The sequence below is a fragment of the Aulostomus chinensis genome, chromosome 16, assembly GCF_037954235.1.
Source record: "Aulostomus chinensis isolate RoL2024-O1b breed Wild chromosome 16, RoL_Achi_v1.0, whole genome shotgun sequence".
NCBI classification, from domain to species: domain Eukaryota; kingdom Metazoa; phylum Chordata; class Actinopteri; order Syngnathiformes; family Aulostomidae; genus Aulostomus; species Aulostomus chinensis.
The window spans coordinates 23089297-23112273 of NC_141335.1; the positions used below are offsets into that span (position 1 = coordinate 23089297).

At 40.0% G+C, this 22977-nt stretch overlaps 1 protein-coding gene across 3 annotated transcripts in view; it reads left to right on the forward strand.

Moving 5' to 3' along the window:
• Positions 1-2226: 2226 nt before the first annotated feature.
• LOC147247878 (phosphofurin acidic cluster sorting protein 2-like) overlaps positions 2227-22977 on the forward strand; it is a 48861-nt gene continuing 28110 nt past the window's right edge. For all 3 annotated transcript variants that reach the window (XM_086179910.1, XM_086179911.1, XM_086179912.1), the window contains exons 1-2: positions 2227-2563; positions 21107-21194. In XM_086179910.1, the coding sequence (XP_086036036.1) occupies positions 2352-2563; positions 21107-21194 (300 nt within the window). In that variant the 5' untranslated portion in view covers positions 2227-2351. The remainder of the gene's footprint in view (positions 2564-21106; positions 21195-22977) is intronic.

The following is a 22977-nucleotide window of genomic DNA, read 5'->3' on the forward strand; positions in this document are numbered from 1 at the left end:
CCCACTCACACTTGAGGGGCTCAGTCGGGGTGAGTGAGTGAGAGAGAGTGGGAGAGAGAAAGAGAGCGAGTGAGTTCCTTGGAAACCAAAAATGCAGAAAGCCTGCCACCTACAGGATGAGTCAATGCGTGCCAATACAGTGTATTGCGCACATTTGTTGCAGTACTGTTTTTAAGCACTGGGTGGCAGTGTCCTCCTCATATTGGCTCATGTCATGTTCAACTGTCCGTAAGAGAATCCCTCAGAAAGCTACAAACATTAGAATACGACAGGGGTCAACGATGTTACAACACAAGGGTGTGTATATGGAGAATTGTATACATTAATGCCACACTGAAAAGATAAGAAACGAATTCCAAGTGATCCAAATCTTGTTAAGAGGTGGTTGTATAATGATAACCTGTGGAAGCTTGCAGCTGCATTATGATAACCATTGTCATTATTATTATTATTATTATCTTTTTTTTTTTTAAACATGGGAGGCTGTCACCGTTACAGCCTGGAAGATTAAATGCAGTCAGGTGTGCAGAGTTGCCTAGCAATGATTAAAGATTAGGGCTCCTGAGCCGCAGCTTGTTTCACAGTGGCAGCAGTGGGATTTTAATAAAGAGAGCTCCTTTTACATGCATGGAATATTACGGCGTAAATGTGAAGATCTTCTCAAAAATGGTGTATTCCTTTGAGATGACATAAGAAATTGTTCTCAACACATCAGAATCAGGAAGTGATTTTAATACCCTGGAGGCTTGTTTGAACAAGCCGTTGCCCAACTTTTCTGAGCACGTCAAGTCATCTTTAGTCACAGTTACAGGTGTTTCACAACACCCGCAATGGGTGCGACGTCTGAGCTGAGCATCCAACGTCAGACGTCACTAAGCTCTCACAAAACTGGTGACAAATTATGAATAATGTTATTAGTAAATCAATCGTCTGTACCACAGAAGTTTGCACAGGTCAAGAATGAACATTTTAAAGCCATTTAAATAAATCAAATCAAAAGGACAAGTGAGTATGTAGCAGCATTGCTCATAAATGTCCTCTCTGTCTTACATGAAAATCTGTATTCTCTTCTTTCTTTGAGAATATTTACTGGGATTATATTCCAAAAATACTGATATAATTCAGAATATCACATCAAAATCATGATATACATACATTGATCCCCAGAGGGATCGCAAGTGATCCCGTTAGATTACAGAAAAATATAACCATAGAGAAATAATAGTATAGAGATATGTTAAATATTTACATTTTACATTATTCAACAAAAAAAGAAGAAGAACAATATATAAAACACAACTATACAACTTGTAATTGTTTGAAAATGTAAAATCGGTAATATATGTGCACTTAATGTACTACATATAAACTTACATGGGAACAAAGAAGACAAAGTATAATAAATGTGCAAATGTGATGATAAATAATAAAACTGTTCACATTTGTGAATTTGAATATTGTTGCTGAGTTATCGGGCATTTTAAAATCATTAAAAATGACTGCAAGCAAATGCCAAGTTACATTACGTCTGAGTTTCATTAACTAAACCAATATTATCAACTCTAAAAGTTTCTACTTTTAAACATCTGCCAGAAATGAATGATAATAAAGTTACGTTGCTGTATCATAACCCTGTTATTAGTGTTCACTATGCGTGAGTAGCTCTGATTTTGTTTTCTACTTTTATGCTCTTTCTGTGACAGCAAAAAGCAAAGATGGAAGAGAGGAGATGTACAAAGCTGAAAATGTTGATTCCAAATGAAATTCTGAGAATTTAGAGATTAGCGCTGCCCCACAACAAGACCTCATAAACCTTGCCTTGTAATGACCATAATCTGCAGTTTTTAACCTTTCCTGTGTATCTTCGTCTATATTATTGCTCTAATTCTGTCCTGGTACCTCAGGATACTTTAGCGTACATTACTATCATATTGCAGGTGCAAAACATGCCAAAGTAGGCAAGTGTTGTTCAAATTCTTTGAGATGATGGTTTCAAAAAATATTGATGAAATTTAGAAATTGGTCATTGGTCATTTTATGTCGTTTTTAGATTAATGGCTGAATTTAATTCCGTCATTTTAAGATTTTTTTTTTTCTTATCTGTACCTTCAAATGCTTCTAGGTAAATGTTGGTATATTTCAGGTTTGGGTAAGTGTGAAGCGTCCCACCCTAAAAGCAGGGAGGTGCTGCCCCCCGTCCGAAGTGGCATGCCCCGCCCAGACTATCAGCATCTCCAGTCCCAGAGAGCAGAGGAGCCGGGAGTCTGGAGGAGCAGTACAGGCAACGCAGTACAGCGGCTCCCGCGTTCGTCCGACACTTAGCTAGAGCTGCTCCCTCGGCAGTGGAGGTGATGATGGCGGCGGCTGTAGAGAGAGGAGGCGTCCGGGCCGCTTTCCTGAACCCGAGCAGCGGTGGTGGCAGTGGACCTGCACCGACAACCCTCCCTGCCGGAGCTCTAGCCGGGGCTGTGGTCCTGGGCTCGGGCTCCGGCAGCATGCCCGTACCGATGAACCTCTTTGCGACTTGGGAGATAGACCGATCATCCCCGAGCTGTGTGCCGAGGTAACGTTAACACTGTTTACGTAAATACCATCAGCGGTAATGTTTATTAATGATATTTTGCGATATGTGCGAGGCCAGTGTTGGACAAACAACGCCCTCGTTGACTGTAACGATAAGCAGGAGAAACAAACTGCCGTGCATTTCTTGCACAGTGTCGGGTTGGCTAACTATCAAGCTAACTAGCAAGGTGGCTAATGCTAAAGCTACCCACCAACATTCCTGGAGTTTACGCTAAAGAATTTTAACGTTACACTGTCCATTGAGTGGGACTAATGCTTATTTTCCACGTACGACACAAACACCACAGTGGGAAGTTCACGTTATTTGTATTTAGTCTTGATAATGTATATTGTTCTGGTGAAATTTGGTTGCTTGTATTGTATTTTATTTAACGTTTTGACAAACTAGCTAGCAAAGTTCGGCTAACTAGTAGGGGTTAATGCTGCTTAACATTGGCGTTGTGACTGTGTAGTAAAGCCTTGCAGACATTAAATACATGCTTCATTTACATAGGTCTATGCTTGAACTAATTTTCTGTTTAAATGCTAAACAATAGCAACACAACTGTCAATAAATGGCATGGATGCTGCTTGTTTAATAGGTAGACGCATCGCTCAGCACCGTGTCATGAACTATCTGTGCTATTGGGCAGTTCACCAGCTGGCTAGCCCCTCGAAATCCGCAGGTTTTTTTTTTTTTTTTTTGCGTGATCGTTTGATATGTAAGTGTACTCAACTAACTCGTGAAATACAGCCATAAATCCACAACAAACACCGTCGGTCATGTTGGTCCGGCTGCTGCCGAAAAGATTGAGAGCACCTTGTTTTGATTGACACTTGCACGTTTACTGGCGGTCATTGTATTGGTGCCTATTTTCATGTCGCGATTTTTTTGTTTTGTTTAAGTCTAACATGGCAGTTGTGTTCAGTAATATTAGTATGCATCGTCAATGAGCAGGCATTGCTGCCACCTGACCAGAAACCTCTCGGGAACTGTGGGTACATTAATCAGCTTTGACCTAGATCTGTTCCACTCATTGGAAGAGCTCGGAGGGGAGGGTTTCCTCCACAGTCCCTGTGTGTGTGTGTGTGTGTGTGTGTGTGTGTGTGTGTGTGTGTGTGTGTTGCCTTTCCCTGCTGCCTCTTCAGTGTCTGTATGAGTATGCAAGAGTGAATTAAATCATAACAAGTGAAAACATGAAATATTTACAGTGACTGGTAGCTCTCCTGTATCATGAATAATAGTCAGTGTTGTCTGTGGCAGCTCAGCTGATTTGAACCAAGTAAGATGGAAATAAGGACTGTGTGTGTGTGTGTACAGTTAAACCTTTGTAATTCTACACCGTAGAACCATTTTTATGCCAATCCCGATGTTGAAAATACAATTAATATTCTTTTATTTTAGTGAAAGAAAGGACAGTTCGATTGTGTTGACCTTTAGTTAATTCTTCTTGGTTAAAAACAGGCACATCGATGTTGGTTGGTATGCTGGTATTTTTTTTTTTTATCTCAGTTGTTAATTTCTGTGAAACTGATAAAACAACAATTGAATCGATAGATTCCTGATTTTTAGGTAGGATATGTTCTTCAATTTGAAAGATATTGTTATGTATTGAGCTTAATTGTCTTGCATGATACCGACCATCGCGGAATTGCTGTGTCAAGATACTTTAATTATCATCGACTTCGTGTGGTGATCAGATTGTGACTTGATCTGTTTTCCCTCCTTATGTTTGACATGAAATATTTAGGACTCTATAGACACACTAAACTGATGTACAATTACTTAATCTACTAGGTTTGTTTTTGGGACTGGAGTGCGCAATTGAAACGGAAATTTCAGAATCCAGTGTTCACACTTTTTCAATATCGGCTGACTTCCTGCTGTACACACTGGAAATTGGAGTGTTGCCATTCTAGATTCCTCACCCTCGCTTGTATTGCACCATGAAAACACTTACACAATCTTAGACATACCACCAATGCATACACACCGTTTCAAATCTAATGAATTTGTGTTTTGTTTTGTTTTGTTTTTTTGCTCTTCAATTAGAGGAAGTACTGTGTGGTTTAGTACATCCTTATGAGGTAAGAGGAACCACCTTACCAACAACAATGATAATATTAAAGGGGGAAAGATGTGTATCTGACTTGGATTGGAACCGAGAAATTGGATGGGTGCATCTTCAGAATGAGCAGGCCTCTGACAGCTGCCTCTATTATGTTTTAAAACCCCTTGCCTGCAGAAAAAGCTGAAGCCGTAGATTGTGGCTAACACGACCATTTAATTTCCCACGTCTCTTTCTCTACACCAGCTGGCCTCTCTCTCGTAGGTGACATGCTAGGTGTAGTATTAAAGATGAATAAGGATGAGGTTAATAATGGATTATTAATGGGCCGAGGCATTGACTGAAGTCATTGTGTAGAATATCTGTAGTGACTGTTTGACACATGTTTTTGTTGATGTCTTGGATAATTACGCCATCTGAATGGAGTAAATGTTATCTGAGATCATGACCAATCATCATTCAAAATTTGTTCTTAATGCTTGATGCTGTGGCTTGGATTTATAGCTCTCGCAGGATTTTGAAGAGTAATTAGCCACTCCTTTTTCTGACCAGAGAGGCCCTCTGTGTTGTGAGATCCTCTATCCTCGTCTGGTGTGAAAGGTCTTGCATGGAGCCCAGCCCAAAGCCTGTGTTGGGGATTCTGCCTTGGCATTCTTTCAGGGGCTTGGCCCTTCTGTGTGCAGCTGTTTGCTTCTCCACTAGGCCTTAGCATATGTTGGTGTCCAGCCAAGTGGCATCATTTCAAAGAAGGCATAGCACTGGTAACAGTTGCCTTTTATTTTGTTGTGGTGCTCTTATAATGTTGTGGTACTTATAATGTCGCTACTTAGTAATTACAAGATTAGTATTTAAAAGTTAACCTTCCTGAGCACTGCAGACCCCTTGAAGGTGGTGCTTAGTTGAAAACATTCAATCACAATGGAAAAAATGTTGTCAAGGCCTCTTAGCATGGGACTGTGGTTTATGACAGCTTTTCTGTTGACATTCCTATGGCAGTGTGCCAGTAAAGTACTTGTTAAAAACAGGCTTGTTGTGGTATTTCTTATTCTGACTGACTATAACAAGTCATCAAGCCAGATTAATTGGGCATTTTCACATATCTTTTTATCTTGGATGATTGTGGTGTCTAAAGACAACTGTAAGCTGCTTTGGTGTGTGTGTGATACAGTGTTTGACTCGTTTCTACTCGCCAGTTTTGTGTTATGGCAATCCCATCCTTGGCAGAACTGTTGGAACGGTTGGACAAGCACTGTTTTTATTCCAGCACTGCCCTGCCTGCCAGTCTGCCACCCTCAATGTTTCTAAATCCTTGTGGTTTTGGTGTTGCATCTTATTTTTCATAAGCTGGGCATTTTCTTTTCTCTTGTTAACCGTCTAACAATGTAACAGAATACCTCTTTGAGGTGTGTGTGTGTGTGTGGGGGGGGGGGGGTTGGAGAGAGTTTACCCTTCCTCTTTTCCAATATACCCCCCCAAATAGCTGACCAGAGCTTTGGCAATGTTGCTGAGTAACCATGGATAGCTTAGGGATACGATGCACAAGAGGAGTCCTGAAATGTACTTCAACACTGTTCAGGGATTAAGGAATAAATTTTTATTTTGAAAGAAAATGCTGGAGGCGTGCAAACTATAAATTGAAACCAGGGTATTCAAAATCCTGTTTGTGCCTCCCTTTAAAACCTCAATACATAACGAATTTGCATGACATTCCATACAGTACATTAATGAGACCAAAAACGAATGCAGAGAGAAATGTATTTGTTCTCTGTCTTCATCATACTGGTGGTTTTATTTGACAGGATACTTGGGTACCAGAAGTGTCCAGCGATATTCAAGGAGAAAAAAAATACATTGATGCGATAGTGGGCCTGAAAGTGTGGTCGGCAATTAATGGCTCTGACCACATAGAAAAACTCATGTAAAATTGTAACCTTTGTCAGAATGGATCACATCTATGACAAGGAATGACATTCATGCGTAGGTCAGCATAGTGCTATAGTCACACTTAAAGAATGGGCCTCAGCAAGCAAGGGTTTCTTAGCAGTTTAAAAGTTAATTCACAACCTGCAATAATAAATCCTTCTACATGCATTGCTGATGCTGATACAGGTGTGTGTGTGTGTGTGTGTGTGTGTGTGTGTGTAGCATAGATTGGGAGAGGGGCCAGTAATGACTGTAAATATCCAGCTGAGATCCCAAACTAGAAATGATTTTGGCTTTGCCAACAATAATATGCTAAGAAAAGAAATGCTCAATGTCCAAAAATCCTAATTGTAAGAAAGTATAGCTGATTTTTATTTTCAAGGCAACATCACTACGTTTGAAGTGATTTTTGTTAGTAACTGGTCCAGTTTTGTGCCTGATCAGATGGGCAAAAATAAAGAAAAGACAGTTTTGTCATCACCCACTTGGTTTTCCTATAAAAGTCAGGAATTGATTACCAGTGTCCATCCCTACAGTGTTAGCGTCTGTAGATTAAAGATAAAGTTCTTTTTTGTTTAAATTCAGTTAAGAACTCATTTCAAATAAACATTCTCTACTTCATGATATTGGACTATTTTTCTTCTGTATGAAGTCTGTGTGAACCTGGGCTGCAAAGATTCACCCATACATCCACATGCCATGAATGTCACGTGTAAAACACGACATGAACACATAGTCTGGATTCAGCTCCGATCTTTTTTTTTTTTAAGAGAGACTGAAGATGTTGGTGCAAAACATGAAGAGCAATGAAACACAGGGTCCCTGCCATGTAGTCACTGTGGAGATACACACCTGCAGTTAAGAGTATAAAAAGTAGCGTCATCATTGGCCTCTGGAAAGTTAAATTTTAGCACCAAAGAAAGGCAGAATCACAGCTAGAGTCTTAACTCTCTCCAGTCAAACTTTAAAAAGATCAAAAATAATGTACTACTTGTCAATACAGATAATCACTTTTAGAAATATCAGTTGCCATCAGTAACGATATATCGTGACACGCCTCGTTTGAAGCCTTGGATATTGTATTTCTTAGCAGGGGAGCTGCAGTAATCTGATTTCATAACAGGAAACGAAGAGAGAGTAATCAGATGCTGCACACAGACACCGACAGCTTAATCCTCTGCTTCCTGAATCACAAACAGGGCCCATCTCCTGTGCCCTTTAGGACAGTGACACACAAAAATGTCACTTGTACCAGAATGGTTTGTTTGCTGATGTTCTGTCAAAGTGCGAGGGGCATCTGTCTTATTTGATCATGTTTTTTTATGCATATATATATATATATATATATATATATATATATATATATATCCTGAGTTGCCTATTTTTAAGTTAACTTGCTTTGGGATTTACAATGACATTTATATTTTTAATAGTTCTTTTTTAGTGCTACAATAAAAAAATTTTTTTCCAAAGACTAGAATTTACACGCTTATACTCAAGATGAACGAGAAAATGTGAACGACTTCCTTCTTTTACTATTCATTTCTTTTGCAGACAATGTGGTTAAATACCACTTATAAACATTTAAAATCTTAAAAATATTGTGATTGATTGTCCAGTTTTGTTTTGTGTTATGCTGTAGAAAAATGTAGCTCTTCGTCATGCTTCATCATGCTGTTCACACGCTTCTCTGACAGCAGACCAATCAGCACCTTCAAGCTCCTCTTTTTCATGCTCACGCCCACTGCCTGAAAAGTGTCAAAATTCTCTTGGTTTCCTTCCGCTACTTTCCTGGAGGAGGAGGAGGAGGAGGAGGAGGAGGAGGAGGAGGAGGAACACTCCACATTCCTTGGAACCAGAGAGTTGCTAGTGCAGCTAGCAACTCCCCCTTCCCTCTCTGTTGTTGACCAACAACCTGCTCTCTGGGAGGCTGGGCAGGACTGCATTATCAGTTGAAAAGATTTGCTGAACTGGCCCAGAGCGTCACGGAGAACAGGCATGTTTCTGACAGCTCCTTTTGAATTCGTCATAAAGGGGGAAAAGTTTTTACCCCTGCCTGGACCTCTGAGCGGGAGAAGGGCCAGATGATCGTGTGGGTGGATACTGGGGTCCCTGTTAGAGATGATATCCAACTTTGTGAGTCAAGGAAACTGTCCACTGACACAGGGAGGATCCTGTCAAAATAAGCACATAGGGGACAATGTCTCTCAACCACTCTACTCTCCTTCTTGTTCTTGCTCCATTTATTTCCCACCTCTCCCTTTCAGGCATTTCCTGAGCTGTATGTGCCAGCAGCAACACAGAGACTATTATTTCAGACAAAAACACACTGGTGTGGATGAGTGAGAGCACCTGACAGAGCAGGAGAAAACATGAAACATTGTCATTGTGGAACTCTCTAGGGGTGGGATGGTACACATTTACTGAAAACTTTCTGGGTAGGTCTGGTCGTGCAGCAAGGTAGTGTATAGGCCGTCATTGTTCATTACAGTTGTTTCTGTAGCTGGCTGCATATATAACATGCTTGTTCTTTTTAGATGAAGAGCCTGTACATAACTGTTACAAAGAGTGCACAGCTTGCTAGCATATGACATGAACAGAAGCAACCATAGGTGTTTTTAAAGTAGCAAAATTTTGCTACAATAGTCTTTTGCTGAGAATGTCTGTTACAACCACATATTAAAAGTTACGGAGTCAAGTTGCAAACTTCACTCTTTTCAAAATGAGGCCCTGAAGTGAACATTGAGCCTCTGTGAGACATGAGTCCTTAAGAGTGTCAACTCTCAAATAGCATTGAGCTTTATGCCCCGCCCACTTGTCTAATCACAGATTAAGGCGTCTGAACTGTCTGGCGTCCTCTTTTTTTAAATGTGCCTCTCAATTAGTCCACAATTCTATTGTAAAGTTCATCCTGTCAGCTTTGAAAGGGGTTCTTTGTGGGGCAAGAATTAGGTTCAGGCCCAGATTTTTGTGGAGGCACAACGATCACTGGTTAAACTCATTTAGTTTCGGACCAGATTGAATTCTTATCCAATATAAACCCGTCACCAGAGTTGATATTAGAGCTTCGTATGCTGCTGTCCACCATGTGCCATTGAGTGGACTTGGCAACTTCAGAGACGTTTACACTCATTTCATGGTCATCAACCATGTGTGAGCTGGAAAGGATATTTTGTCATTTCATGAATTGAACGCTGTTGACTCTGATGTTATCCTTACAGTCTGTGTACTAAGTGTACAATTTGGCTTTTTCTCGGCAAACTGTGTCTTTTAGTTTCCGCTCACTTTGGCATCACCGTTGTTAAATTACTTCATGGATACAGAGAACAGCCTGGTCTGTGTACAGGCACCAGCTCCTCTGGTGCCTGGACAGATTCAGCTCGTTTGTCATTTGGACATATGAAGCTGGGGAAGCAGTTGGAAAGTATATTTGGTCTGGAATTGTTTTTGCAAGGCATAGTGGAGAACAAGATTAATCAGATGCACCCGTTTTACCAGCCCGGGGTCATAGATAATGCTCCAGATGCTCCAGACAGTGAGTGTTTCTATATTTATTGATCAAGAGATTTCCAGTTTGAAGTGAGCCCTCATTTCTTTTTGAAGTTTTGTCTACATTGCTGTAAATACAGTGGTTTTAGGAGAACAGAGGAAGGCCCCTTCACCAGCTGCAGCCTGGATAGAATCACTGGCATTGACCACATACAACGTTCCTCAAACAGCAAGTTCAGATCTACATTCGTCGCAACTCCTTTCACATGCATTTTTGTGAATAACATAGTTTGATCTGTGAAGCATCTGCGGGTCAAAACCTAGCCACTCTTTTTCTTTGTTTACTGACAGATAAGGCTGAGACTGTTTGTTCTCATTATCGATCAGAGATTGTAGAGATAAACATGCCAGTAGAGGTTACAGATCAGCTTAATCCTGTCTGATGCTGATCACAGGCACCGTATGTCAATACGAGACTGGGAAATAAAACTCAATCTGTCTTGTAAACTAAATAATACCACATTTCACTTTTAGGCAAGAGCAAGCTACCTTCTCTTGGATGGTTGATTTTGGCATTTAAATATAAAAAGAAATGTTTTTACATTATAAAAGAAAGAAATGTCTTCTCTTCTCTTGATAAATAGTGTTGATTGAAATCCATTGTGTTCGTTTCTAATTGTGTGTACGTTTCTGGGTTTCGATATTTAAGCACATCTTGTCAAAAGGAGTGTGTAATCTTGTGTCGATGAGTCAAATGTCTACATATCAAAAACGAATCATCCTAGATTTAGTCATACTTTGAATGAATGAATTTTTATTAAGAAGTGAAAATTGGGTCTGGAGCAGCAGCTGTAGAGGATGCTTTTATTCACTTGCTAAAAAGGCTGCATTGTTCTGTGCGGTACTAGTTTGATGCAGAAAATCCGATCAGTCCAGTCTGACTGTATACACTCAGAGAAATGTAATTTCGTAGCAGACTGAAGAGATTCATTATTGTCTTAACAAATCAGCTGTGACGAGTGGGAATCTGATCCTCAAGGGAAGGTTATGGGAGCTCATCCCTCTTAAGAGTATGAAGGTCAGATAGTGGTGTCATCGCTTCTTTCATGCTAGGATGATATCATCTATCATGCTATGTTGTTAGGAAAGTGTTTTTTGTGGGCCCTGTAAACAACTGAGTCTTGCATGGTCACTACAGACGTGGGACTGCTGGCCTCATCTGTTTGTGGTCGGCGTAGAACAAAAGAGCTGTTTAACACTGCAAAATGGCAACAAAGGGTGACATCCACATACTGACTTCCTGGAAATGTTTTTCAGATCAATGTTGGGATGCCAATGAATATTCTAGATGGATAAACATGAGTAAATGAATAGAAATGGAGTGGGGAGGGGTCAGACACCCAATTGTAAAAAAAAACCCCAATATTCAACAAAACCACAACTGCATTTTTCTGACTTACTGTCACAGCCGTGATGGGAGTCCCACAACAGCACAAATCAAACATCACTTTCATTGATTAAAAATGAAATGTAGGTCAAACTGAATGAAGTAACAGCAACACTGTGAAAATGGTGCCTCTGAATATCTCAAATGTAAAAGCTCCGTACAGAAATACTGCAGTTTTAGTATGTACACTGGTATGAATACTGCCTACCCTTTATGAAAAATAGGCACTTGAATTGCATGTTAATTAAGAAGATCTCACCTGGCATGTTCTCACTTGTTCCAACCTCGTGCACAGAGAGCAGGTGTTACAGTATTCAACATTATTTTCTTTTTTATTGTAGATGTTTATATCTTCTTCTGAACAACATGTGCACAAATAGATATGTGAATATTCATACCTGTGTTCTTAGAAGAACTGAGAATGAAGTGAAATAGTGTGAGCGTAGCTGGCGTGTACTCGCATTATTTAAAGAAGAGAGAGCATGCTGAATTATGTGATGACTGACTCATCACAGGCTTGTGTCCCTGTGTTTGCTTTAGGTTAAGACTCATTCGTTAATCAGGCTTGCTACCAACAGAACTGTAGAGGGCCGTACTTTTGATTGGAAATTAAGGGGACAAGCTCACTTCATCAATATGCTGCCAAGAGTTGCTGACCTTGAACAATTGTCCTCTGCTCCATTTCTCTGAATAGGAAATGTAGACAATTTGCTTGCACACTCTTCATTATCAGTAATGGCATATACAGGAGTGTACTAGCCTTGCAGTCAAACCTCCCATTCACACTTTAGATATAAATCTTGTTTGAGGGAAAGCACGGGATTAAACTTCCAAACAGAAAAACCTTGGCCCTGAACACTAATGCACCAGCTCCATGTAGTATTAGATCAAATGTGTTGGTAATCCAGACAAAAGTCAGATTTTACCACAGCTCTGGGAAGCCTCATAACCAGAGTTCACAAAGACCATATTACAGAGTATTATGACAGATTTGAGTGCAGCTATTACGTCCTCTTGTATTCTCAGAAATAACCGGTTTATCTGTTCCCCAACGTTTTTTGTTTTGTGTGTGCATGCGTGTGCGCGTGTGTATTCATAACATTTCCCTCAGGGTGGGTTCATACCTGAGTGATGACACCTGCCCTGCTTTGCTGTTGCACCAATCAATCTGTTGCTGCTGGTATTTCTGCAGCAACAAAGCTAAAAGCAATGACTTAGCACAAAACTATCTTTTGAATGAGGGTTATTGGGAAAAAAAAAAAGCAAGTATTTGGCCTCCTCGTTCTAACAGAGGCAGATTGAATGCCCACCCACCATTTTCACTGAAAAGTATCATGTCCTCAAAGAACCGATAAATCAGGCTTTTCTGAATTACCAGTATCCTCTTGTTCTCTTTGTGTATGCTTGTCACAGCCTCTTCCCCGTCGTTCTCCGTGGGCCTTGAGAAGATTTCATTTTGGGGAATTAAAGCCTTTACTATGGCCATCTGGCACACACAACCAGATATTTGGGGGCTAAAATAGCTTTTGCATGTAAGCCTAAATACATACTAAGCTGTTATGGCACATGGTTTGGTGTAAACTTGTTAAAAATCATCTATTCAGTCAGTTGCATTTGTCTTTACCACTCATAACGCAGGTCATTAAAAAAATGTACGCTACTTTCCAAGTACCTTTCTCCGCCTTATTTTGCCGTACTGATCATATACTTGGACGTGCTATTTGAGCTAATCTCCATTTCCTACCTCTCATAGTTATCCTTGCACAAAGATAAAATATTCAGAAGCAGTTTTTAGTCGAGCACACGCTGTATTTGGGCTAAATTATGCAACTGGACATAAACAAATAATAGTCTTATGAATAAGCAAAAGTTCTAAGGCTCAGCAAAAGCTTGCTGAAGTGAGACCTTTTTGTCAGCCCCCCACCATATATGCAGTAGACCATTTCTATAAGAATATGAAGTGTTCAATCATCCTTTATTAATGACGCCACGTTCACATCTCAAACTGAGTGCGAGCAATAACGCACTGAAAGAACTGAAAGCCTGACTTGTCTTTTCTCGGGCTTGTAACCCCCAGCACATACCAAACATACAGCCTCTTTTCATGCATCCCTCTGTTAAATCACTTGTTCTTCATCCTCCACTTCCCCCCTGCTTTGTGCCTCTGACAATTGTTGTGCAGTGATCCGAGGGCATGGAGCTGGCGAAACATCAAGTAGAATGCTGACCAGGGGAAAAGAATTAGAAAACTGCTTTTTGTTCAGGCAGAATATTGTTCAGTTGGCTTTTTTATGTGGCACATGTTGATTTGTAGTCCATAAAGACCCATATCTATACTTATGGGATATTATTTATGATGTTAAGTTGTATGAAGTAGCTGCATATATAGATAGAACTAAATATTTTGCTGTGTCGGCTGCATGCATCTTTTTTTCATTCTATGAAGTTTTGCCATGGGCAGACTTGCTGTTGTCTCTTTGTAGTCTCTTCAAGTCAAGTGTTTTTGTATCACCAAGTCATTTGAGATGCTGCTATCGCTAAAGTGGTCCAGGAATAGCCTTGCGATAATAGTCACATGTACTCTTACACACTAGTACATCTTGGACTGAAGCTTTCAGAGGATGTTGATAAAGAGAGAATGTCTGCCGTTTGTTGACATGAATCCGGATGAGGGTCTAAACATCTTGAGTGATGCTTAGACTGCGTCCATGGGTTACATGAAGTGTTGCTTTGTAAGCAAACTCAAAATATTCATGCGCACTTAACTGTTGAGTGCATCAACAAATCAGATTTACAGCTATGAGAGATTGTGAAACTGAATGTGGAGCAGGAGTGGGGGGGGGGGGGTGTCACTGTCCACTTTTAAACTCCTGAATCGATATATTGAAGCTAAAATTAAGAAGTACTTCACTCACTTAAAGTCTGTGCTTGTTGGATGAGACGTAATGAGGCTTTACTTGAAAGTGTATATATTTTTAATTCTAGGGTGTATTTTATTTTGTTTCTAAGTTCAAGTTCAAGTTCACATGGCAAGGATGTCAAATTAAGGCTAGCATCTGTTTCAGTGTGCAATTTCCTCTCTGAAAGTGTAGAAACTTTTTTCTCATGGTCTTTTATTAAAAAAAAAAAGAGTGAAACGGTGATTTTAAATAATACCTAAGAATTTAAAGAGATAGATGAATGTATGATCCCGGGTCTAATGTAGGTGGCTCTTTGCTCTGGTTTTGTCATGACTTTTCAAATACAAGGAGTGATCTCAGGGAAAACTCAGTGGTCTTTACATTCATGCCTTCAATTTGAATTATTATTCCCTCATTTTGTCGGCACATCCTCTCAATTGGGACGCTGATGTTCAGGGCCTAGAGGGAGGATGTCACATCTTGTTTAGTGTATCAGTGTAATATAAACTCTGTCTCCTGCTCAATGTGATGTCTCCAGGTAGATATCATATCATTTACCAAAGGGCCGGACTCAAAGCAGAGAGTGACTGAAGCTTGGTTTGGTGCCAGAAGCTTTGTTTCAGACCAGAGAGAACCTGTGAGGGCTTGTGTGTATTAAAGAAATCCAGCCTGGCTCAGGGGAGAGAGAGGTCACAAAGGGGCTAACAAAAAGGATTATTCACTTTGTAGGGTATGTGTGTGTCAGGACGCTGCTCGCTGACTTCCACCTGGCTGCTGCTCACCTTTAATCCACCTCTCACTATGGATTTGGTTCCTCTGAGGTCCCACGTAGCTGGGCCAAGTTATTTAGTTCACACTTACAGGGGGAACGGCAACCTCCCACATACTAGTGATTGGTCGCTCACATTTCACTGATGCCAAAGAGTATTTGAGTTTCTCTGATCAGCATTAAAATTAAGACTTTTGAATGTTTGGTACGTTCACGTCTGAAGTCTGTTTGTTATTGTAGTAGGAAAAAAGAGAGAAGCAGCGAAAATCACATAATCCACCATGTCATATAACCCACAATCACTGGCCTCTTATCTAAAAGCAAATATTTGGCTGTTTGAGTGTGCTCCCAGATAACTTGTATTGTTTGTCCAAAACACATAAATGTCAAAAAATTTAAATATAAAGACACCAGTAGGCCACTGCTGAAAACTTAAGTTAGAGGGATATTTTTATGGGTTAAATTAAGTATTAATTATTTAATCCTTACCACGCTTGTGGTGTGGAAAGGATTGACATGACGTAACATTAGGGCTCTGCTCTTTGCTAATTTATCTGTTCAGCAGTAACCCAATGTTTCTGTACTGACACAGAAATATAAAAAAAGATTTAAAATATATAGAGTAGTCATAGTTGAATAATTGATCATGTTTGTTATTTAAACAACGGAGAATTCAGCGAAGATTTGAGGTCTTTTCGTAGACTAATGGAATTTCCAGAGCCCTTTTCCCATGTACTTTAAATCAAAAGTGTTATAATTTGCCACCTCCATACAGTTGATTTCTTCAGCAATCTAAAAGTGGGAACTGACCTTTGAGTCAAATGGCCTTGTTTTACTTTAGAGGCAGAAAAGGTCAACAGTTAGTGACGGTACACTGAGTGACTTGGATGCACTAATGGGCTTAGATAGAGCAGCACCACTCATGCTGCTGCGACTGATGCCATAGAAGCTAAACCTATTAGCTGCGGAGCACTCAAGCATCTACTGAGCGCTGTCCATCAAAGCGACGTCATATTAGCATTGTGCTAGTCATCAAGTTTTGATTATTTGAAGATTAAGATGGAAACTCTGTGTGCACGTGAATTCAACAAGAGTTGACCCCGAGGATCGAGCCTGACTTAGAAACTAAGAGGATATAAGGGAGACATTGGCTTCAACAGTTCAAAAAAACTTTTTCAAAAAAGATTTTATCCCAATTAAGTAGAGAAGAAGTGGTGAGAGGGCAGAGGGTTGGGAACAACTGCCCCTCACTGTCCCTGCAGCAGGCAGGAACTCTGTTTTCTCTCACTTGCACACGAGTCCTGATCAATGGCTTTTTTTTTCTGGCTAAGTGTGTGTCAGGTTGCCAGCTCTCCCTCGTAGAGATAACAAACAATCACAGATGAGTAGTGGTAGGGTTGTTTGGTTGAAGTGTGTTTGGTTCTGTTGAAGTAACGTGTGTTCAGACTGAGAGAGACATCTCAGTCGAGATGGTGGTTCCTTACATTATCAGTTATCCTCATGAATGGACAGCAAGTTCGTGCTTGTTTTTAACTTTTGTGCACCTTTGGTGCGCTCGTGAGCTTGGGTCAAAGCTAACACTAGCTTCAGAGCTCCAGTCACCTGCCCTTCACTTTAAGCAGTTGGCAAGCAAAATACTGGAACTTAGCCTGCCGTGTCTATAGTAGCTCCAGTGTATTTTTGTCTCCATTTACCAGAAGCAGACCTGTTGCTGCCATTTTATCTGCATGTTGTTCAAACCCAGTGTCTTCAGCACCTTTGTCACTTTATAACCATAAAAAAAACATTTCCCCTCAAACACGAAATAAATGGAGGCAATAATATACTTGGATAATGTTATTCTAATGCATACAGAGACTGTAGCTGAAAAGACACAGTCCCACAATATTAACTGTCCTCATGAAGGTTGTTATGTTCTCTGTTTAAGGGAAGTGATGATTAAAATTTGTGCTAATTTCTCAGGCTTTAGTTCCAAAACCACATATCAAAATCAGAAATATGACTCATAAGCAGGACTGATGCATGAAAGAGAGGATCAATAACAAAATGACCTCATCAGAAGAGCTTCGCAGGCCACGTGTTGGCTTAACCAGTGCAAGTACTGGATTTGAAGGAGGGGTTTCCCTCACTGACTCTTATCAACTGGCGAACAGACAGAAAATGTATCACTTATCTTTCCTTTCCACCGCCTGTTAACAGAAACACTGAACTGCAGACTGCTGTATAGATTCTCCACCCACCTGGTCTTCTCTGAGTGTTGATAACAGACTTCTGTTTTTGTTGTTTGGCACAGTGAAGCATGCTGGGATGACACCCCTGGCTCTCTGCAGGAATGTGAAGTTGGCATATAAAATTCAGGATTAAAGTGATACTCCACACAAAAACTGTTGTTTACTTTTAACTCACAGTTACGAGTCTTGAATTTCTTACCTTTTTTATTATCCTTTTCCCCTGCAATACTTCTGAGTGAGTCCAGTGTTCTTTATCCACTTATATGCTCAATATTCACATGAAGATTTTAGCAAAATTTTACTGAACCTAACAGTTGGGATTCTTAGCTCTAGATTCTCCCCACCATGAACATCCGGCAGGGGAGTCTGGCCAATGAACGGGTTTAGAGACAGGGTTTCTACTGAATGCACAAGCTGCAGCTATTATGTTATGCATTTTCTGATTCTGGATTCACCAAGGAAAAACTGGGAAAAACTTAGGACATCTAAACTACAAATGACACTGATTGGGTGAATTATTACGTTTGTGCATCTTTTAGGGTCTTATAAACCTCTGTGTTGATTTTGAATGCGAGCTAGTGTGCGGAGTGTAGGCCAGGCCGTACCACATACAGTTGTAGTTCTACTCTATATTTAAAAAATTGTCTGAACCTGACCAAGGGTCTGCTGGATATTTAAACACAGTGATTGATGATTTTTTTTTTTTTTTGGCCACACCTGGTCTCACCCTTTTAAGGGGTTTAGTTATTTTCGCTGGAAAATATTCTTCCAGAAATGTTGTGAAACTGTATTATTGCTGTTTTAAAACCATTTTATGCAGTAATATAATGATAGTGTGATGGCATAACATTGCAAATAGACTTGAACAACAATACACTTTGAAAGAAAATTCAGAGAAAGGAATGTGGGGGGGGTCAAGAAAGATGCTTGACCTTGGATCATAATTAAAGTCGTGAAGTAACTGAAGATCTGCTTCAATGAGTTGTTTTCTTAAGTGTTGTTGTCGTGGCAGTTTTAAAGAAAAAAAGAAAAAAGTCTCAAGGAATTCATTCTGTCTTTCAAAAGTTGCTCCATATTAAAATGTTTTGGTTTATTTACAGGATTTAATGGCTGAATCATTTTGACTCTATCTTTTAGGATTCCTTATTACTGTTTTCAATTATATTTCTAATTGTGAACCCAGAAAACTGCGTGGAATGCCAATTTTCATTGCCACTGTTAGAAATTACAAATTTCGACTCAAATAAAAGGAAAAGAAAAGAAAGTACTCCTACACAGGAAAAACACCAACAAGCTGAAGTTATGTTGTCAGGTGTGTGTGTGTGTGTGTGTGTGTGTGTGTGTGTGTGTGTGTGTGGAGGAGCTGCTTGAAGGCGTATGACACACAGGGAGCCTTTGACCCAAAGTGCAGACGAGAGGACAGAAGCAGCATGAGTCGCTAAAATGTTGTTGACCTTGATTCTTATGTAAACAACACACACGCAAATGCAACGGGCTGTATGGAGGTCAGAGAAGATGCCAGACATCACATCCACATATTGTACAATGAGTCAATAATGTAATTATCGCAACGGGACTGTCTGTCACTGCAGTCATTGTTTGGGGGGGACACCGTTTTTTTAGAGCTCAGGAACAGCCTGGCACCAGGCCAGTCCAGATGGCCACGAGTTTCACTTACAACACAGCACAGTGGCAGGCAGGAGTGGAGATAACACCTCTGTCTAATAATAAAAAAATCCCTGGTTCCCTAGGTGACCCTTTCAGCGCCTGCAGCCATTTTAATTACATGTGAATCCCAGTCAGAGAGAGAGAGCTGTGACGGGATAGAGATGTTGTTAAACCATCAGTCCCCATGTCTGTCTACCCCCACCTCCCTGACAGAGCTGTGACTGATGACTCATCCTCATGGGAAGACGAGCTGGATCCATGAGCTACCTAGATTTAACATTTAATTACTCCAGCTTCAAATAGATATGCATTTGTTATTCTAACACACATGCAGTAATTTAAGTAATTGTGCAGCCAAGTGGAGGGACAATTTATGCCCAAACACTCTCAGTAAAATGAATGTTTTCCCCTGTTAGGGCCAAAAGGGAAAAAAAAAGAGTGTTTTTGCAATTGAAAGATTTATATTGTCATCATTAAAAATATATTATGAATATATCTGAATGTTTGCCCTTTTGATGTCTAAATTATGGAAAAGAAATGGAGAAATATGTTAAAGCTATAGTGTGGTACTTTTGTTGCCATCTCCTGGCAGCTACAACTCTTGCAACCAACTGTTGTATCAGTAATGTGTCCCAAGATGTAGTAGTTCAACATGTTGTAGCCTCACTACTGCAATTTAATGTTTCGGTGAGATAAGGGAACCCCCTTTTTTCACAAAACACATCCAGATTAAGGCTATTTCTGCTGCATCCGGTATTCTACAGCTGAAATTTCAGGATTTCGTTAAAGATCATTGGGCCTCAACTAACCGATAGTGTTGTTTTCTGATCTCTGTGAGGCGTGTTCAGAAACGTGGAAGAATTTTATCATCGGAAACATTACACGCAACTCCATGGTTATGTGATTCGTACATGTTCCAAAGTGGCATTTACAGTAAATGTTGGGATATTTGCCAGTTCAACCTGTTGGGAACACTTCCCTGAGGTAAAAGTGAAGAAACGGGATGTGATGAGCTACACTTTGATCTTCTATACATTACGTCATATTCATTTCTCAACTTGCCACCCGCTTTGTTGCCTGTTGAGCTTTTTTTTTCCCCTTTCCTTTGTGCTTGAACTTGATGAGTGTGTCTGAATCATGCGTGCCTAGCAGGGAGTGCCTGAATAAAGTCAGTGAGGGTTGCTGAGCGGCTCTCAAGGAAAGTGGGTGACTGCTGCAGATTTGTTTGCTTTGTCTTTCTTCCTCCTCTTTGACTGTCTAGGACTGATCACAATTTAATGTAACGGGGCTGATGGGAAAAGTAGGTCAAGAGGAAGTTCAGCACACTTGGCTCTGGTTTTGTTGACTTCTTGTGGAGTGTCTCGCTGTAGAGGCATGTTTTGGGGGCATGGAGTCACTCTTGTGTCTGATTTGACATCTCTTCTATTCTTTAGTTTCAAAGTCTGCCTCCGTGTTGTCGTAGAGATGAGCCTCTTCAATTTTAAGCACTTAAAGCATTACGGTCTAATGTGTCTCTTATATTGGTCTTCCTACTTATTTAATTTGCCGATAAACAGATGGAAGAAAGTCGCATAAGCAACTCTGCTCCTCATTTGAATTTGCTGAACCAGGCTGAAGTCGTTTCTCTGCACTACTGCTGGCTAGTCAAGAGCATCTGGGCTATGTCACGTTCCATGAAGAATTCGGCCATAAAGCTGACTGTGAATGCAGATTTATCACTGTGGTGTATCATCCAATGAAGAAGTGATAGATGGATCTGTGAAGATGAGGAGCACAAACTTGTCGTGTGTAGCTGAATGGCAAACGAGTTATAATTCAGTTGCGTTTACTCACTTTCCTACCTGACAGACACTGATTATTTTTGGATTCATTTTTATTGCTGCATCCATGCAGACTGAATGAAGAAACAAAATAAGTAGAGGTGAAATGTTGCAGCAGTAAAGTCTGCTTTTCCGTCCTCGGAGGCAACAGCATGCTAAGAAGGTGTGTTGGTGTTGTTTTAGCCACTCCACTGACCCCCCTCCCTCTCTCTCTTCTCTTTCACCTAGGCTCTGCACCCTCACACTGAAAAAGCTTGTCGTCCTCAAAGAACTGGATAAGGAATTGAACTCCCTGTCTATCGCTGTCAAAATCCAGGTGGGTTAATCTCTCATACGTGATGGGAGCAGCAGGCTGAACAGTCTGTCACCCTCAGGAATTGTGTCGCTTGCTGTTTTTCCATTCTTTTCCAGAGCTGTACCCTGTTGAACATAATCATAAAGCTTAGCCCATGATAAGACATGCTACTAATCCTGCTGATTGATAAAAAGCCTTCTTAGCTGTTCAGGAAGCTCTGGCAAGTCACATCCATTCAGACGCTTTCAGAGGCAGGCCAGCATTGCCACTTTAAGCAGGTGCATTAGCACCTTAAGAAGGATTTTACATCTTACATTGATTGCTAATACATTTTCTTTGACTGCAAGGCTGAAGTACTAACATGTGTTACCTAATCTCAAGGTTGTCATTCAAATTTAAGTTTACACAGTTTGTATATGTGTGAAAAGAAAATCCTCTTTGGTGCTAAGGCATAACAAAACAAAAACTGGAGTATATCAGACATACTAGTATTTTTTTTTCCCCTTAAAGATGAGCCAAAATAGAAATATGCATATCCAAAGTGAAAAAGGGCAGATGTAATCTGAAAGACATGCAAAAACATCTAGCACAACTGCAGGGCTTTGGTTTTAAATTAATTCATTGAGTGAAAGTCCACCGTCAGACAAAACAACGAAAGATTTTTTTTTATGTGTGGTCACATGATGCACTCAGATCACCACAATATATATATATGAATGTGTGTATATGTATATATATGTATATATATGTATGTGTGTATATGTATATGTATATATATATGTATGTGTGTATATGTATATATATGTATATATATGTATGTGTGTATATGTATGTATATATATATATGCATGCATGTATGTGTGTATATGTATATGTATGTATATATATATATATGCATGCATGTATGTATGTATGTATATATGTATGTATGTATATATATGTATGTATATATATATGTGTGTATATATATATATATGTGTGTGTATATATATATGTGTGTGTGTGTATATATATATATATATATATATGTGTGTGTGTGTGTGTGTGTGTGTGTGTGTGTAGGCCATTGTCAGGTAACAGAATTCACTGAAGACCTGAGTCACACAGATGTGGTACATTCCACACTGAGTATATCATGTGACCACATCATGTGTATTTTTAAGCATGTATGATGAGTGCAGGTATTGGCTTCATGTTTTAGTTACGTCCCTTCTGTTAACACTAGCTCTGGATGTGGTGTATTTTACTTCATTCCACCAGCCTCACCAAGTGGCAAAATAAATGAACTTAAAAGTATTAAGATGGCGTCTTACATAGTTTTTTTTTTTTAAGTCTGACAAGGTTTCACATGAAACGTCACTGTGGTGCAATAAATCAAGTGAATACAGGAGCCCTGTTTTGGTTTGCTTTCTTCACATGTGTGTTTGAATTTTGATGTCCGTTTTTACTCAACTTAACGTTATCCAGACTTGCTGAAGTGTGACAACTTACTTCCTCGCTTTGTTAACTGGGTTTCCTCCTCGACTCCTCAGTAATGTCAAGTTCACCATAATGCTCCCCATTAGAGGTTTCTGGGTGTCTTCCCCATCGGCATCCTCTGTTGTGGGTTGGTGTGCGTGTGTACAAGATGGAGGAATGACAAGAAACAATCCAGCCAACCAATACTACTAATGGTTAGAATGTATAACTGCTCTCCAACTCTACCTAGACTGAACTGTAGTAGTTCTTAGAACACAGACTCAGGATCACTTATTAATATGATGGTCCACTGCCGTGAAAACCGTTGAGTCTGTGAGGGGATCAA